The sequence below is a fragment of the Myotis daubentonii genome, chromosome 12 (assembly GCF_963259705.1).
Source record: "Myotis daubentonii chromosome 12, mMyoDau2.1, whole genome shotgun sequence".
NCBI classification, from domain to species: Eukaryota; Metazoa; Chordata; class Mammalia; order Chiroptera; family Vespertilionidae; genus Myotis; species Myotis daubentonii.
Window position 1 is genome coordinate 18438719 of NC_081851.1, and position 18095 is coordinate 18456813.

The 18095-nt window shown below is 43.7% G+C and overlaps 1 protein-coding gene across 8 annotated transcripts in view; it reads left to right on the forward strand.

Moving 5' to 3' along the window:
- Nucleotides 1-16715, forward strand: part of LOC132213024 (testis-specific gene 10 protein) — a 127704-nt gene extending 110989 nt beyond the window's left edge. For 4 of the 8 annotated variants that reach the window (XM_059658998.1, XM_059658995.1, XM_059658996.1 and 1 more), the window contains 3 exons: nt 1556-1660; nt 1842-1991; nt 15683-16715. In XM_059658998.1, the coding sequence (XP_059514981.1) occupies nt 1556-1660; nt 1842-1991; nt 15683-15707 (280 nt within the window). In that variant the 3' untranslated portion in view covers nt 15708-16715. The remainder of the gene's footprint in view (nt 1-1555; nt 1661-1841; nt 1992-15682) is intronic. The other 4 variants (XM_059658999.1, XM_059658994.1, XM_059658993.1 and 1 more) reach the window with 4 other exon arrangements.
- Nucleotides 16716-18095: the final 1380 nt, after the last annotated feature.

Genomic DNA, 18095 nt, shown 5'->3' on the forward strand with positions numbered 1-18095 from the left:
CTGGTCTAAAATACTGTCTTTAGGAAATAAAGACAGTATTAGAAAAAAAAAAAACACTTCTGAAACCAGAATTTTTCTATATATGAACCCACCTGGTATTGCTCCCCAATCATTCCATTTGTCACACTGTATTTGCTTGTGTACCTATAATTGTACATACTAGATACCTGCAAGGACTCCTGCATTCACAGAATACTGAAGACTTCCCTTAGAGCAGTGGTTCTCAACCTTCTGGCCCTTTAAATACAGTTCCTCATGTTGTGACCCAACCATAAAATTATTTTCATTGCTACTTCATAACTGTAATGTTGCTACTGTTATGAATCGTAATGTAAATATCTGATATGCAGGATGGTCTTAGGCGACCCCTGTGAAAGGGTCGTTCGACTGCCAAAGGGGTCGCGACCCACAGGTTGAGAACCGCTGACTTACAGCATGATTGTGGCTGCTTTTTCCAGCATCCCAGCACCATTAGCAGCTTATTCCATGACTCTGCTGGAAGGGTGGGTGGAAATGCCTGCCTGGAGAGTTGAATGTTCTATTGTAAACTTGGTCACCTCTCACCAAAAGCAGAGGCATGGGGACCCCCAGCCTCTGTTCTTACCTGTCTCCTCTATAACACTTTTTCATCCAGCCTCAACTCTGCCCTCCTGTCTGAGCATGGGGTCTGGGGAGGGACAGGAATCATGGTCTCAGGAATCAGCCACTCACAGGAGCCCCTGACTGAGCCCAACCTGTAAAGCCAAAGCCAGTTCCTTCAGAAACTGTTTCCAGGTTATGGCAGCTGTCACTGAGTCCTTAGTCACTGCCGCTGGGCTGTTGTGCTACCTTTAACCAGTTCTGCCAGGTCACTTTCTCAAGCCAGAGGTGGAAATCTCTTAAGAATGTAACCTTAAAGACTACCTTCTGTTTTAGACCGGCTGATCAGTACTTCCCTTACCCTGGTAAACACGATCAGCCTGTGTGTTCTAGAGTGCTGTCCTGGGAACAAGCAGAGAGGGGAGCGCTCTGTACAGGCAGCATTCGTCTCCGTTATCTTCCTGATGACAGGGCGCCGTGTTATGGGTGTTTGTGGCATGGCTTAGCCCTAAAGGAGATCCTGTTAAATGGAGGAGAGTGTGCGTGGGAATATCAGATTTAATTCTGAGTGTACATAAAGCACTTGGTTGATCTAATATTTAACAGACCATATGAATCATGGTGCTAGTGAATTCCGGTTTTGATTATTGTACCATTACTCAAGAGTACAATACTTTTAAGTACTTCTATAAATATAATGTGCTATAAATAGATAATAGAGATAGATAAGAGATAATATTACTTCATGTAAACACAAGAAAACTGACACAGAGAAAGTTTAACTAATTGAGTGTGATTGGCACACCTTAAGCTTTTCAAGTAGGCTACCTTGTACATTTACTACACCTAAAATTGGTATATATGTCCATAAAGATCAGTTTGGCTTGGATCCAGCTGAGAACATTGCCAACATGGTTCAGAAGTTCTAGACGTTTAAAAGTCTAATCAACTCTCTCTCTTACATTCGTTTACACAGGGCCATCCAGAGTAGAGATGTGGCCCAGTTCAGGAATGTCGTCACGCAACTGGAAGCTGATTTAGACATTACCAAAAGACAGCTAGGGACCGAGCGCTTTGAAAGGTAAGTTGGTCTCTATCCAGTATTTAGGCTGGGAGCATTCTTTCTTAGATAACAACAGATGCTGGTTATTCCATGATGGCTAGGTTTTAAAGTGTGAATTGAACTTCAGTTTTGCCACTGGATTAATAATGCCATTGGATATAAAATTTAAGAAGTTCTGTTTTAAAATTTTTTGCATTAGGGAGAGGGCTGTGCAAGAACTTCGCCGCCAGAACTACTCAAGTAATGCTTATTATTTGAATTCTACAATAAAGCCAATTACAAAATGTCATTCACCGGAACGTGCTCACCACCGATCTCCTGACCGAGGCCTGGATCGATCTCTAGAAGAGTGAGTGGTTTAAGGGTCCTTTCTCTGGGGACCATATAGCAATATATACAGTGACTACTTGAGGATGTAAGGAAACTCAGTAACAGTCTGTCAGGAATAGTGCTATTGAAACATGATTAGTTATGTTCACATAAAAAGACAGTGTTTTGACTTAGTTTTATATAAATATTCCAAAGTGAACGATTTCTATTTTATCTGTTTACATAAATTTTATTTTTAAAATCTAATTTTCTTTTTATTTCTACATCCATTTGTATTAAATTTTTATTGAATTTTTAGAGAGAGAGGTAGGGAGAGAGAGAGTGACACACATAGAGAGAGAGACAACAATTTGTTGTTCTACTTATTTATGTATTCATTGTGGATCAAACCCACAACCTTGGCATATCTGAGATTTTACTGCCTATATTTTCTTCTAGGATTTTTCTGGTTTCATGACTTACATTTAAGTCTTTTATCCATTTGAGTTCACTCTTGTATATGGTATAAGTTGGGGCCTAGTTTAAATTTTTTTTTGCATGTATCTGTCTAATTTTCTCAACACCATTTATTGAAAAGACTGTCTTTACTCCATCTTATGCTTTTGCTTTCTTTGTCAAATATTAATGGACCACAGAGATGTGGATTGATTTCTGGGCCGTCTGTTTTGTTAGTTCTTCTTTAAATGTTTGGTAAAATTCACCTATGAATTTTACCAGGGCTTTTGTTTGTTGGGAGTTTTTTCATTGCTGCTTCAATTTTATTAGTTGCAATCATCTGTTCAGGTTTTCTGATTCTCCTGATTCAATTTTGGAAGATTGTATTTCCTAGGAATTTATCCATTTCAATTTGTTGTTCAATTGTTGGCATATAGTTGTTCATATTATTTTCCTACTAGAGGCCCGGTGCACAAAAATTTGTGCACTCGGGGAGGGAGGGGGGGTCCCTCAGCCCGGCCTGTGCCCTCTCCCAGTCTGGGAACCCTCGGGAGATAACGACCTGCTGGCTTAGGCCTGCTCCCGGGTGGCAGAGGGCAGGCCCAATCCCTAGGTGCAGCCCCTGGTCGGGCTCAGAGCAGGGCCATTTGGGGAGTTGGGGCACCGCCCCATGTCATGCACAGAGCAGGGAGGATCAGGAGGTTGCGATGCCACCCTCAGTCACGCTCAGGGTAGGGCCGATTGGGGGATTGGGGCACCGCCCCCTGTCACACTCAAGGCAGGGTCGATGGGGAGGTTGCGGTGCAACCCCCTGTCACGCACAGAGCAGGGCCAATCAGGGGGTTGGGGCGCTGGCCCCTGTCACTCACAGAGCAGAGCCCATCAGAGGGGTTGGGGCGCCGCCACTCTCACACTCAGGGCAGGGCCGAAGGGGAGGTTATGGCTCTACCCCGTCACACACAGAGCAGGACCCGTTGGGGGGAGGCGGGGGGGAGGGGGTTGGGGCACTGCACCCTGTCACACACAGAGCCGCAGAGCGATCAGGGGGTTGGGCAGCTCCTCCCTATCAGGTACAGAGCAGGGCTGATCAGGGGGTTGGGGCGCCTTCCCCTGTCCTGAACAGAGCAGGGCGGATAGGGAGGTTGTGGCCCCGCCCCCTGTCGCACACAGAGCCGCAGGGCGATCAGGGGGTTCAGGGGGTTTGGGCACTGCCCCCTGTCACACTGATGCCGGTGCCGGGAGGCCTCGCGGCTCCGCTGATCCTCGTGCACTGGGTGTGTGTGTGGGGGGGAGTCTCCCTCAGCCCAGCCTGCCCCCTCTCACATACTGGGAGCCCTCAGGCGTTGACCCCCATCACCCTCCAATCGCAGGATCGGCCCCTTGCCCAGGCCTGATGCCTCTGGCCTAGGCGTTCGGCCCGGGCAGCGGGGACCCGCAGCTGCAGCAGCCCCACGATCGTGGGCTTCGCTTTAGGCCCAGGCAAGGGACCCCTAGCTCCTGGGACTGCCAGCTTCGACCTTGCCCAGCTCCCATCTCTGGCTCCGCCCCTACTTCCTGCTATCACTGGCCAGGGCAGAAAAGGCACCTGATTCTCTGATCATGGCTGGGGGGCAGGGCAAAGGCAGCCCCAGGGCCGCCTTTGCCCTGCCCCCCAGCTCTTAGCTCCCCCCTGGGTTTCCGATCACTGTCAGTGGCAGGGGGCTTCTTCCTGCTTTCCCTTTCGCCTCCCTGCATTGTGCCTACATATGCAAATTAACCGCCATCTTGTTGGCAGTTAACTGCCATCTCAGTTGGCAGTTAATTTGCATATAGCCCTGATTAGCCAATGAAAAGGGTAGCTCGTACGCCAATTACCATTTTTCTCTTTTATTAGTGTTGATACTCTTTTGTAATTGTTACTTCTCCTCTTTAATTTCTGATCTTATTTATTGCATCCTCTTTTTTTCATGGTCACTCTGGTTAAAGGTCTGTCAATCTTTTTTATTGTGTCAAAGAACCAGTTCTTGGTTTCATTGATCTTTTGTATTGTTTTTTTAGTTTCTATGTCATTTATATCCACTGTGATCTTTATTATTTCCTTCCTTCAGTTTACTCTGGGCTTTTTTTGTTGCTTCTTTTCTAATTCCTTTAAGTGGATGGTTAGATTGTTTATTTGAGATTGTTCTTGTTTCTTGAGGTATTCTTTGAAAATATTTCATGTGTACTTGAGAAGAACGTATATTCTGTTGTTCTAGGATGAAATATTCTGTAAATATCAAGGTAGTTTTCAACTACCCTATGTATTTTGATTGGAGTATTTAAGCCAATTATACTTAAAGTGATTTATTGATACTTACAAATTTATTGCCATTTCATTCTCTGTAATCTCTTCTTCTTCCTCCTCTTCCTCATCCTCCTCCTCTGCCTCTTCCTTCTTCTGCTTCCTTCTCATTCTCTTTCTTTTTCTTCACCTTTAAGAAAACCCTTTAACATTTCTTATAATACTAGTTTATTGGTAATCAACTCCTCTAGCTTTTTCTTGTCTTTGAAACTCCTTCTCCTTCAATTTTAAATGATAACCTTGCTGGGTAAAGTAGTCTTGGGTATAGGTCTTTGCTTTTCATTATTTTCAATATTTGATGCCAATCCCTTCTGGCCTGAAATGTGTCTGTTGAGACATCAGCTGACAGTCTTATGGGAGCTTCCTTGTATGTAGCTAACTGCTTTTCTCTTGCTGCTTTTCGGATTTTCTCTTTATCTTTTTTTTTTTCCAGGCCTGATAATTTTATTTTATTTTTTAATTTTTTTATTAATTAAATCTTTATTGTTCAGATTATTACGTTTGTTCCTCTTTTTTCCCCAAAAAACTCCCCTCCACCCAGTTCCCACCCCACCCTCCTCCCTCACTCCCCACCCACTGTCCTCATCCATAGGTGCACGATTTTTGTCCAGTCTCTTCCCGCATCTCCCACACCCCTTTCCCCGCAAGAATAGTCAGTCCACTCACTTTCTATGCCCCTGATTCTATTATAATCACTAGTTCATTCTGTTCATCAGATTATTCATTTGATTTTCAGATTCACTTGTTGATAGATGTGTATTTGTTGTTCATAATTTGTATCTTTACCTTTTTCTTCTTCCTCTTCTTAAAGGATACCTTTCAGCATTTCATATAATACTGGTTTGGTGGTGATGAACTCCTTTAGCTTTTCCTTATCTGTGGAGCTCTTTATCTGACCTTCAATTCTGAATGATAGCTTTGCTGGATAAAGTAATCTTGGTTGTAGGTTCTTGGCATTCATCACTTTGAATATTTCTTGCCATTCCCTTCTGGCCTGCAAAGTTTCTGTTGAGAAATCAGCTGACAGTCGTATGGGTACTCCCTTGTAGGTACTGACTTTCTTTCTCTTGCTGCTTTTAAGATTTTCTCTTTGTCTTTTGCTCTTGGCATTTTAATGATGATGTGTCTTGGTGTGGTCCTCTTTGCATTCCTTTTGTTTGGGGTTCTCTGCGCTTCCTGGACCTGTAAGTCTATTTCTCTCACCAGGTGGGGGAAGTTTTCTGTCATTATTTCTTCAAATAGGTTTTCAATATCTTGCTCTCTCTCATCTTCTGGCACCCCTATAATTCTGATGTTGGTACGCTTGAAGTTGTCCCAGAGGGTCCTTACATTACCTTCGTATTTTTGGATTTTTTTTTCATTTTGCTTTTCCGGTTGGGTGTTTTTTTGCTTCTTCGTGTTTCAAATCGTTGACTTGATTCTTGTGATCCTCTAGTCTGCTGTTGGGATTCTGTATAATATTCTTTATTTCAGTCAGTGTATGCTTAATTTCTAGTTGGTTCTTTATCACAACCTCGAGGGTCTCATTAGATTTCTTGTAGGCCTCATTAAGTTTATTGGCAGTTTCTAGAAAATTCTTGAAGAGCCTTAAAAGTGTGGTTTTGAACTCTATATCCAGTAGTTTGCTTTCCTCCATTTCTGTCATTTGTGTCCTTTTTCTTTGTCTCCACATTTTGTATGTTTCCCTGTGTTGATAATGTGGTTTTCTGTGCTAAGTGTCCTCTAGGGCCCAGTGGTTCAGCCTCCCCAATTACCTGAGGTGGACACTCTTGGTGCACCCCCTTGTGGTCTTTGTGCACAGTCTTGTTGTAGGAATCACTGGGAGGAATTGACCTCCAGGCCAATTGGCTGTGAGAATCAGCTGTGTCTGCAGTGGGAGAACTTCTGTGCTGGAGACACCCCTCTGGGGCAAGACTTGCTTCAATCGGGCTTTGGTGCTCACTGAGTCTGCCGCCTGAGTGGGTCCTTTATGGTTCCACGCAGCTGCAAACTGGATGGTCCCACTCTGACCTCTGGGTACAGTGGTTCCTGGATCTCTAGGGAGGTGCTAATCTAGTCTTTGCCTGAGGTTATCCAGCAAAAGCCTCCCTACAGGGCTTGGGCGGGACGGGTCCCACGGGATCAACAGGGCGGGGCTAGCAGTTATGGGTGCTTTCAGAGGCCCAGCTTCTCAGTGTCTCAGCAATTGCTGCAAGCCCCTCCGAGAGAAAGCTGCCCTCGAGTTCTGACCGATGCCAGACAGTCCCGCTTCTCCCATATGAGTCTGGGTCCCCAGAGACTTGCCTGGAACTGGAGCTCAGAGCCTGAGACTCCCTCCTGATTGAAAACAACAACCTGCACCCTCAGCCGCCAGCCCGCTCCGCGTGCGCCTCTGTACCTTAGTATTTTACTTCTGCACTGCGCCTCCTCTGAGTCTCGGTATGCTTTTCTCTTTCCTTCTAGTTGTAGAATTTCCACTCAGCCAGCCTTCCTGTGGTTCTGGATGATGTCCGTTCCGTCTTTTAGTTGTATTTTTTTTAATTAAATCTTTATTGTTCAGATTATTACATTTGTTCCTCTTTTTTCCCCCCCATAACTCCCCTCCTCCCAGTTCCTGCCCCACCCTCCGCCCTCACTCCCCACCCACTGTCCTCATCCATAGGTGCACGATTTTTGTCCAGTCTCTTCCCGAATCTCCCACACCCCTTTCCCCCCCAAGAATAGTCAGTCCATTCCCTTTCTATGTCCCTGATTCTATTATAATCACCAGTTCATTCTGTTCATCAGATTATTTATTCACTTGATTCTTAGATTCACTTGTTGATAGATGCATATTTGTTGTTCATAATTTGTATCTTTACCTTTTTCTTCCTCTTCCTCTTCTTAAAGGATACCTTTCAGCATTTCATATAATCCTGGTTTGGTGGTGATGAACTCCTTTAGCTTTTCCTTATCTGTGAAGCTCTTTATCTGACCTTCAATTCTGAATGATAGCTTTGCTGGATAAAGTAATCTTGGTTGTAGGTTCTTGGCATTCATCACTTTGAATATTTCTTGCCATTCCCTTCTGGCCTGCAAAGTTTCTGTTGAGAAATCAGCTGACAGTCGTATGGGTACTCCCTTGTAGGTACTGACTTTCTTTCTCTTGCTGCTTTTAAGATTTTCTCTTTGTCTTTTGCTCTTGGCATTTTAATGATGATGTGTCTTGGTGTGGTCCTCTTTGGATTCCTTTTGTTTGGGGTTCTCTGCGCTTCCTGGACCTGTAAGTCTATTTCTCTCACCAGGTGGGGGAAGTTTTCTGTCATTATTTCTTCAAATAGGTTTTCAATATCTTGCTCTCTCTCATCTTCTGGCACCCCTATAATTCTGATGTTGGTACGCTTGAAGTTGTCCCAGAGGGTCCTTACATTACCTTCGTATTTTTGGATTTTTTTTTCATTTTGCTTTTCCGGTTGGGTGTTTTTTTGCTTCTTCGTGTTTCAAATCGTTGACTTGATTCTTGTGATCCTCTAGTCTGCTGTTGGGATTCTGTATAATATTCTTTATTTCAGTCAGTGTATGCTTAATTTCTAGTTGGTTCTTTATCACAACCTCGAGGGTCTCATTAGATTTCTTGTAGGCCTCATTAAGTTTATTGGCAGTTTCTAGAAAATTCTTGAAGAGCCTTAAAAGTGTGGTTTTGAACTCTATATCCAGTAGTTTGCTTTCCTCCATTTCTGTCATTTGTGTCCTTTTTCTTTGTCTCCACATTTTGTATGTTTCCCTGTGTTGATAATGTGGTTTTCTGTGCTAAGTGTCCTCTAGGGCCCAGTGGTTCAGCCTCCCCAATTACCTGAGGTGGACACTCTTGGTGCACCCCCTTGTGGTCTTTGTGCACAGTCTTGTTGTAGGAATCACTGGGAGGAATTGACCTCCAGGCCAATTGGCTGTGAGAATCAGCTGTGTCTGCAGTGGGAGAACTTCTGTGCTGGAGACACCCCTCTGGGGCAAGACTTGCTTCAATCGGGCTTTGGTGCTCACTGAGTCTGCCGCCTGAGTGGGTCCTTTATGGTTCCACGCAGCTGCAAACTGGATGGTCCCACTCTGACCTCTGGGTACAGTGGTTCCTGGATCTCTAGGGAGGTGCTAATCTAGTCTTTGCCTGAGGTTATCCAGCAAAAGCCTCCCTACAGGGCTTGGGCGGGACGGGTCCCACGGGATCAACAGGGCGGGGCTAGCAGTTATGGGTGCTTTCAGAGGCCCAGCTTCTCAGTGTCTCAGCAATTGCTGCAAGCCCCTCCGAGAGAAAGCTGCCCTCGAGTTCTGACCGATGCCAGACAGTCCCGCTTCTCCCATATGAGTCTGGGTCCCCAGAGACTTGCCTGGAACTGGAGCTCAGAGCCTGAGACTCCCTCCTGATTGAAAACAACAACCTGCACCCTCAGCCGCCAGCCCGCTCCGCGTGCGCCTCTGTACCTTAGTATTTTACTTCTGCACTGCGCCTCCTCTGAGTCTCGGTATGCTTTTCTCTTTCCTTCTAGTTGTAGAATTTCCACTCAGCCAGCCTTCCTGTGGTTCTGGATGATGTCCGTTCCGTCTTTTAGTTGTATTTTTTTTAATTAAATCTTTATTGTTCAGATTATTACATTTGTTCCTCTTTTTTCCCCCCCATAACTCCCCTCCTCCCAGTTCCTGCCCCACCCTCCGCCCTCACTCCCCACCCACTGTCCTCATCCATAGGTGCACGATTTTTGTCCAGTCTCTTCCCGAATCTCCCACACCCCTTTCCCCCCCAAGAATAGTCAGTCCATTCCCTTTCTATGTCCCTGATTCTATTATAATCACCAGTTCATTCTGTTCATCAGATTATTTATTCACTTGATTCTTAGATTCACTTGTTGATAGATGCATATTTGTTGTTCATAATTTGTATCTTTACCTTTTTCTTCCTCTTCCTCTTCTTAAAGGATACCTTTCAGCATTTCATATAATCCTGGTTTGGTGGTGATGAACTCCTTTAGCTTTTCCTTATCTGTGAAGCTCTTTATCTGACCTTCAATTCTGAATGATAGCTTTGCTGGATAAAGTAATCTTGGTTGTAGGTTCTTGGCATTCATCACTTTGAATATTTCTTGCCATTCCCTTCTGGCCTGCAAAGTTTCTGTTGAGAAATCAGCTGACAGTCGTATGGGTACTCCCTTGTAGGTACTGACTTTCTTTCTCTTGCTGCTTTTAAGATTCTCTCTTTGTCTTTTGCTCTTGGCATTTTAATTATGATGTGTCTTGGTGTGGTCCTCTTTGGATTCCTTTTGTTTGGGGTTCTCCGCGCTTCTTGGACCTGTAAGTCCATTTCTTTCACCAGGTGGGGGAAGTTTTCTGTCATTATTTCTTCAAATAGGTTTTCAATATCTTGGTCTCTCTCATCTTCTGGCACCCCTATAATTCTGATGTTGGTACGCTTGAAGCTGTCCCAGAGGCTCCTTACACTATCCTCACATTTTTGGATTCTTTTTTCATTTTGCTTTTCCCGTTGGGTGTTTTTTGCTTCCTCGCATTTCAAATCATTGACTTGATTCTTGCGCTCCTCTGGTCTGCTGTCGGGAGTCTGTATAATATTCTTTATTTCAGTCCGTGTATGCTTAATTTCTAGTTGGTTCCCCAATATAGCATCGAGGGTCTCATTAGTTTTCTTGTAGATCTCATTAAGTTTATCGGCGGCTTCTAAACAGTTCTTGAGAGACCTTAAAAGTGTGGTTCTGAACTCTATATCTTCCTTTGACAATTTTGTCCTGTTTCTTTGTCTCCGCATTTTGTTATGCTTCCTTGGTGCACCCCCTAGTGGTCTTTGTTCGCAGTCTTATAGTTAAACCTTGATTGTTGTAGCTAATCCCAGGGAGGGTTTGACCTCCAGGCCAAGTGGCTATGAGAATCAGCTGTGTCAGCAGTGAGAGAACTTCTGTCCTCTAGGGAGGTGCTAGTCTAGCCTTTGCCTGAGGCTATCCGGCAAATGCCTCTGTGCAGGGCTTGGGCAAGGCGGGTCGAACAGGATCAACAGCGTGGGCCGGAGAGAGCAGTTATGGCAGCTCTCAGTCCTGTCCCCAGGGGCTCTGCCTCTCTGAGTCCCAGCACCCGCTGCAAAGCTGGGAGAGAAAGCTGCACTCGCTCTGACCGAAGCCAGACAGTCCCGCTTCTCCCGTTTGAGTCTGGGTCCCTAAAGACTCGCCTGTATCTGGAGCTCAGAGTCTGCGACTCCCTCCCGATTGAAAACAACAACCGCGCCCTCCGCTGCCAGCCCGCTCCACGCACTCCGCACCTCAGAATTTGACTTCAGCACTGCGCCTCCTCTGAGTGTCCGTATGCGTTTCTCTTTCCTCCTAGTTGTAGGACTTCCACTCAGCTAGCGTTCCTGTGGTTCTGGGTGATGTCCCTTCCGTCTTTTAGTTTTACTTTTGAAGTAGTTGTTCAAAGCAGCAAACTCCGGCGTTAACCTATGCCGCCATCTTGGTTCTCTCTAGTTGTATTTTTGAAGTGGTTGTTCGAGGCAGCAAACTCCGGTGTTTACCTATGCCGCCATCTTGGTTTTCCCCTCAGATTTTCTCTTTATCTTTAACCTTTGCATTTTAACTATGATGTGTCTTGATATGGGCCTCTTTAAGTACATCTTGTTTGGGACTCTCTGCGCTTCCTGGACTTATGTTATTTCCTTCACCACATTAGGGAAATTTTCAGCCATTATTTCTTCAAATAGATTCTCAATACCTTCCTTTCTCCCTCTCTCTTTTTCTGGTACCTCTATGATGCAGATGTTGTTATGCTTCATGTTGTCCCAAATGTCCCTTAAACTATCCTCATATTAGAATTTTTTTCCTTTGCTGCTCTAATTGAGTTTTTTGCTACCTTGTCTTCTAAATTTCTGAATCAAAGTCTACTTCATTCAACCTACTGTTTGTTCTTTCTAGTACAGTGATGGCGAACCTTTTGAGCTCAGCGTGTCAGCATTTTGAAAAACCCTAACTTAACTCTGGTGCCATGTCACATATAAAAATTTTTTGATATTTGCAACCATAGTAAAACAAAGATTTATATTTTTGATATTTATTTTATATATTTAAATGCCATTTAACAAAGAAAAATCAACCAAAAAAATGAGTTCGCATGTAACCTCTGACACTCGTGTCATAGGTTCGCCATCACTGTTCTAGTATATTCTTCATTTCAGATACTGTGTACTTCCTTTCGACTGGTTCTTCTTTATGGTTTCTGTATATATTTTTATGCTTGCTGTCTCTTTGTTGAAGTTCTCACTAGTTCCTTTAGCATCTTTATAAACATTTTTTTTAAACGCAAATTGCTTACCCTCATTTTATTTAGCTCTTTTTCTGGAGATATCTCCTGGTTTGTTTGTTTTTTGTTTGTTTTTTTACTTGGGGCATGTTTCTTTGTCTCACTATTTTGTCCATCTCCCTGTGTTTGTTTCTATGTATTAGGTAAATCTATATCTCCCAGTCTTGGTAGGTTGAACTTATGTAGTAGGTGTCCTGTGGGACCCAGTGGTGCAGTCTCTTTCCTCATCTGAGCTGGGTGCTCTAGTAATGTCCCTTGTGTGTGTTTTGTGAGCCCTCCTGTTGTGGTTGAGTCTTGAGCTTGCTATTGGACTGTTCATTAGTGAGTTTGACACCCAGGATGGCTGACTATGAGGATTGTTCCTGATCACAGAGTATGAGGTGCTATGCAGGTGCTGACCACATAAAGTAGAATTCACCTCAGCAGGGTCTGGTGCCTGCCAAGATCTCCCTTTGGATGTGCCACTTGTGCAGTTAATTGGATCCTGCTCTGATGTTGTCTGAAGCTGGCCACTGGGTGTGTTTGTTCTGGGGCATTTTGGGAGAGACTCTGGTGCAGGTCAGTGTCACTGTGATGGCTCAGAGCTACTTGTTTGAAGCTACAAAGTGACTCATAGTTTGTAGCTGCCTCTGCTGGGCCTTGGTGTGTGTGGAAGACCAAGCTGCATACCAAAGCCAGCTTCCACTAGCCCCAAGCCTGGGGACAGGTCAGCAAAAGTTGCAAGGCATCTGCAGTTCTTCCTTTGCTGGCCTCCACCTGCTGACTGCCTTCAGTCACTGGAAAAGCCTCTTATAGTATTTGAATTGCATGCAGTACGTTGTCAGTGAGTTACCAGGTAGGGAAAGTGGTGTTCACCAGATTGATACAAGTTCAAACTCTTACCAGTGCTGGGTCAGAGGCATCAGCAAAAGTCCCGGGATATACAAAGTCTAGCTCCCACCTGCCAGGTTCCTACAGGCCTTTGTAGTGGGGCAGAGTCTCAGTGAGTGCTGAGTAGGGTGAGGCCAGCAGAGTTTTTCAAGCCTAAACAGACCAGCATTTGGCCAGTTGAAGGTAGGGCTCCGTGCAAGAAAAACGGACCTCATCCTAGAGCCACACAACTCAGTCTGTCCCAGATTCAGTCCAGGCCTCCTTGGCAGGAAGGGACCACCAAGAGTCAGGATGAGGCCGCCAGGAGCCCAGAGGTTGGGTCTAGTGTATCTCCCTTGATGGGAAGGCACCCATCAAGTTCACAGGAAAGTGGGGGGATTGACCCCACCCCAAAGCCACATACCTCAGTCAAGGATACCCCTGAGTCTGCTGGGACCTCTCTACCATGGCCCAGTCAGCTGACTCCATGAGCTCTGCAGGGTGTGGCAACAGGGAGTTGAGAGGACAGGGCTTTTGTATTCCCTCAGGCTGATGCCGTAAGGAAGGGAGTGCTCCACCCAAAAAAGATAGCATCTGCAGTTTGAGAATGGGACTCAGCACACGGATCCTGGCGGCTGCCCCTTTGGCTCTCTCCCCAAAGTTATAAACCCATCTCTCCTCACAGGCCTCTCATCTGCTCTTCCCTCTCTCTGCTGGAATACAGGGCGACTGGCTGTGAATAAGGTTTTGTGCATTGGTGCTCTAAGAGGATGTCTGGTTCTTAGAGGACCCTACCTCTCCATGCAGGACAGAATCCCTGCTGGTTTTCACCGTTAGATTTTATGTGGGCTCCTCTTCCCAGTTCTGGTGCTCTGGGCCAGGGGGCTAGGTGAGGGCTTGAGACCCCGTGCTTTTCATGGTGAACCCCCTGCAATTGAGATATCCCTCCAGAACCTCAACTGCCACCTGTGGGTGCAGGCTGGCCTTTTTCGTGGCTCTGCCCTTCTTACCATTTTTATGTGGCTTCTATTAATCCTTGGTTATAAGACTTCGGTTCAGCTAGTCTTTACTTGATTATTCAGGTTGTTCTATATTTAGTTGCAATTCCAGTTCTGTCCTTGGAGGAGGTGAGTGTAAATTCCACCTACTCTGCCGTCATCTTGAATCTTCTTACTTAACTTTTGCTGTTAGTTTTAAATGGTATCCTTTGATGGCCACCTATTATTTAGACAATAAATTTACTTAATTTGCTTTTCTCCAACCACTGGTCTGTTTCTTGTTCCTTTGCCTTTTCCAGGCTGTCATATAAATGAAATCTTATCATATGTAGCCTCTAATGGCTGGCTTTCACTTAGCATAACATATTAGAGATTTCCCCAGGTTTTCATGTGCTTCAGATGTTGTTGCATATTTCTTTTAACTACTGAATGATATTCCATTGTGTGGGTGTACCAATTTTGTTTTATTTTACTTTTTATCTATATATATAAAGAGCCAGGGGCCATCACATCCAAAACAACTGAATGGATGACCAAACAGGTTGCATGGGGTGACTAGGCTGGCAGGGGGGGCAGTGAGGGGCAATCAGGATGGCAGAGGGGGGCAGTTGGGGGTGACTAGGCTGGCAGAGGGGGACAGTGAGGGGCAAGCAGGCCAGCGGGGCGTGGGGGGGCAGTTAAGGGTGACCAGGCCAGCAGGAGGGGGCAGTTGGGGGTGAGTAGGCTGGCAGGGGAGCCAGTGAGGGGCAACCAGGCCGGCAGGGGGCAGTTGGGGGTGAGTAGGCTGGCAGGGGAGCCAGTGAGGGGTGACCAGGCCGGCAGGGGGGGCAGTTGGGGGTGATCTGGCCAATAGGGGGCAGCAGTTTGGGGCAACCAAGGCCAGCGGAGGGGGGGGCAGTAAGGGGTGACCAGGCTAGCTGGGGGGTGGAGTCAGTTAGGGGTGACCAGGCCAGCAGAGGGTGGCTGTTGGGGATGACCAGGCTGTTGGGGGGGCCAGTTAGGGGCGATCAGGCAGGCAGGCAGGTGAGCAATTAGGAGCCAGCAGTCCTGGATTGTGGGAAGGTTCAGGCTGGGCTGAGGGGACCCCTGCGCCCCCCCCCCCGGCCCCGTGCACGAATTTCGTGCATCAGGCCTCTAGTTTGGAAAGAATTACAGTATAACTGGTAGGTGCAAAAATAGTTATAGAGAGTTACCCATGACCTTCCCCCAGTTTACCAATGACAATATCTTACAAACCAAGAGATTAACATTGGTACAATGTTAATATAGGCCTTTTTCAGTTTTCACCAGTTTTTGCATGCACTCATGTGTGTGCAGCTTTTCTTACACACCACCCATATTTCATCACCACAATCAAGACACTGAATTGTTCCATAAGCAACAAGGAACTCAATAGCTCGTGATATCCCTTCATAGTTAAAGCACACACCCACCACCTGGCAAACACTAATTTCTTCTCCACCTCTATAATTCTGTCATTTCGAGAATATTATAGAAATGGGATCACAAACACTACGTAACGTTTTGAGATAGATTTTTTTTTATTTAGCACAATGTTCTTGAGATCCATTCAAGTTGTATGTAATAATAATCCATTCCCTTTTATTGTTGACGATGATTCCAAGATATGGATGTATCACCATTTGTAAAAACTGAGCAAAAGAAATATACACTATATCTGTGTTTCTTCACAGAAGTTGGGAAAATTCTTAAGTATTCCTGAAGTAATACTAGAATATATTTTTATACATGGTGGAATCTTTGAATTAAAAATATTAATGCGCACAATTTTCTTCTCTCTCATAGGAATCTTTGCTATAGAGATTTCTGACATGCGGAAAGATTCTTCACATCCTTGGGAAAGGTCAAAATGTTAAACTGATTTTTTTTCTATTTGATTGCATTTATTTTTGAATCCTTGACAATGTTAAAGATATATATTAACTTTGTGCCTCTGAATCTCTGTTCTCATGTGCCATATTGCAGAGATCAGAGATGACTTACAAAAACAAAAATGCATGTGGCTCTTTCTACCCATACAGTAATAGTGAGTGTAAAATCCACTTACTTCACTATTGAACACTGTTATGTTAACTATCCGGAGTAAATAAAGAAGCTTGTAAAAAAGAGGGAAATGTGTTTTTTACAAAACTGATTTCCTTACTTTTCTTGGTCTCTCAAATAATTGGTAGGTTATTTTTCTTTGTTACTTATCCTTTCTTGGCTGGAGAAGTCCTGCCAAAATAGGCACAGTTTACTGATCCTGGCCTGGGTCCCAATATGCCACTTTGGACCCAGCCTGACGTAAATTCCAGGCCATAATCTGACTTCAAAGCAGCAGATAGTAAGAGTGTGTCAGGATTTTTAAATCCATAATATTGTACCACTGATTAACATACATTTCTGCAATTGTGTTTACCATACTATTTTTAGAAAGGCAGGTGATGCTATATCTGTCAAGAATGTTAGATTTTTTTAAATCTGTATTTTTAATAAGTTTTCTTTAAAACATTAAAGTACTGCAATCAACTTAATTGCCATTTTATTTTTTTGCCTGTGGCAGGTGTTTGTTTTCAGAGTAACCACTCCATTGGCGCTTCCTTATTTCCCCTAAAACCCCCTAAATCTCTTATCTTTTCTGTCCATTGACTTTGAATTAAGAGCCTGAACACTACTGCATTTTACTGATATTAGCTATTTGTATTCTTGTCATTTATTTTTTAAAAATCTGTCATTAATAGTATTCATAGGATGTAGACAGTTTCTCATTGTATACAGTCACTATTCAGTATGACTACAATAATGTAGGATGGGGACCTGGTTTAGGTCTTGTTTAATCATTATCACTCTGATATTTTGCCATAAGGCCATGCTTCATATTTACTTTAATTTGATTTTTAAAAATCTTGAGACTTATTCACCTAGTTCAAGACACTCATTACATAGTGGTTTAAAAATTGAATAATTTAAAATATGGTGTCCTTTTATAAACATTTTGGACAATAATATGAAAAAAGTTTTTGGAAAAAACAGTTGTTGGTGCTAATATTAAATAATATCATAATAAATATGCAAAATTAACCTTTCCTAGGTGATTCAATGACCTAAGCACTACGTCATTACAACATTAATTTTAATCTGTCCACCTCCTAGATGACCTGACAAGGAGCTGAGTATCACCTGTCACACATACTTTACATGTTGTATGTGGAGGGCAGTATGTCGGGAAAAGGGCATGAGATAAATAAGAATGAAGTATGTAAGCAAATATTTCCATACTTGATTAAAAGTATACTGTACTTGACTTGTGCCATTAATTACAGAATATTTAAAAGGAAAATCACTTGGTAAGTATACAGAGGCCAATATTATCCAAAGGTAGGGAAACCTCAACTGTATTCTGTTAAAACTCAAAGAAAAAAAAATTTTCTTATAGTAATATTTAAGGACATTCATTATTTTTAATAAGATTCTAATTACTTAATGTAAATATACATTAGCCTATTGATGTAATTGGGATCACTGAATGCAATAAAATGCACAATACAAAAACTATACCAAACATATTCTCTCTCTTTTTTTTTTTAGTCTTCAATTCGCTCTGATTTATTTTTTATTTTTATTTTTTAAATTAAATCATTATTGTTCAGATTATTACATTTGTTCCTCTTTTTTCCCCCCATAACTCCCCTCCTCCCAGTTCCCACCCCAACCTCCGCCCTCACTCCCCACCCACTGTCCTCATCCATAGTGCATGATTTTTGTCCAGTCTCTTCCCTCATCCCCCACACTCCTTCCCCCCCCCGCAAGAATAGTCAGTCCATTCCCTTTCTATGTTCCTGATTCTATTATAATCACCAGTTCATTCTGTTCATCAGATTATTTATTCACTTGATTTTTAGATTCACTTATCAATAGATGTGTATTTGTTGTTCATAATTTGTATCTTTACCTTTTTCTTCTTCTTCCTCTTCTTAAAGGATACCTTTCAGCATTTCATATAATACTGGTTTGGTGGTGATGAACTCCTTTAACTTTTCCTTATCTGTGAAGCTCTTTATCTGACCTTCAGTTCTGAATGATAGCTTTGCTGGATAAAGTAATCTTGGTTGTAGGTTCTTGGTATTCATCACTTTGAATATTTCTTGCCACTCCCTTCTGGCCTGCAAAGTTTCTGTTGAGAAATCAGCTGACAGTCATATGGGTATTCCCTTGTAGG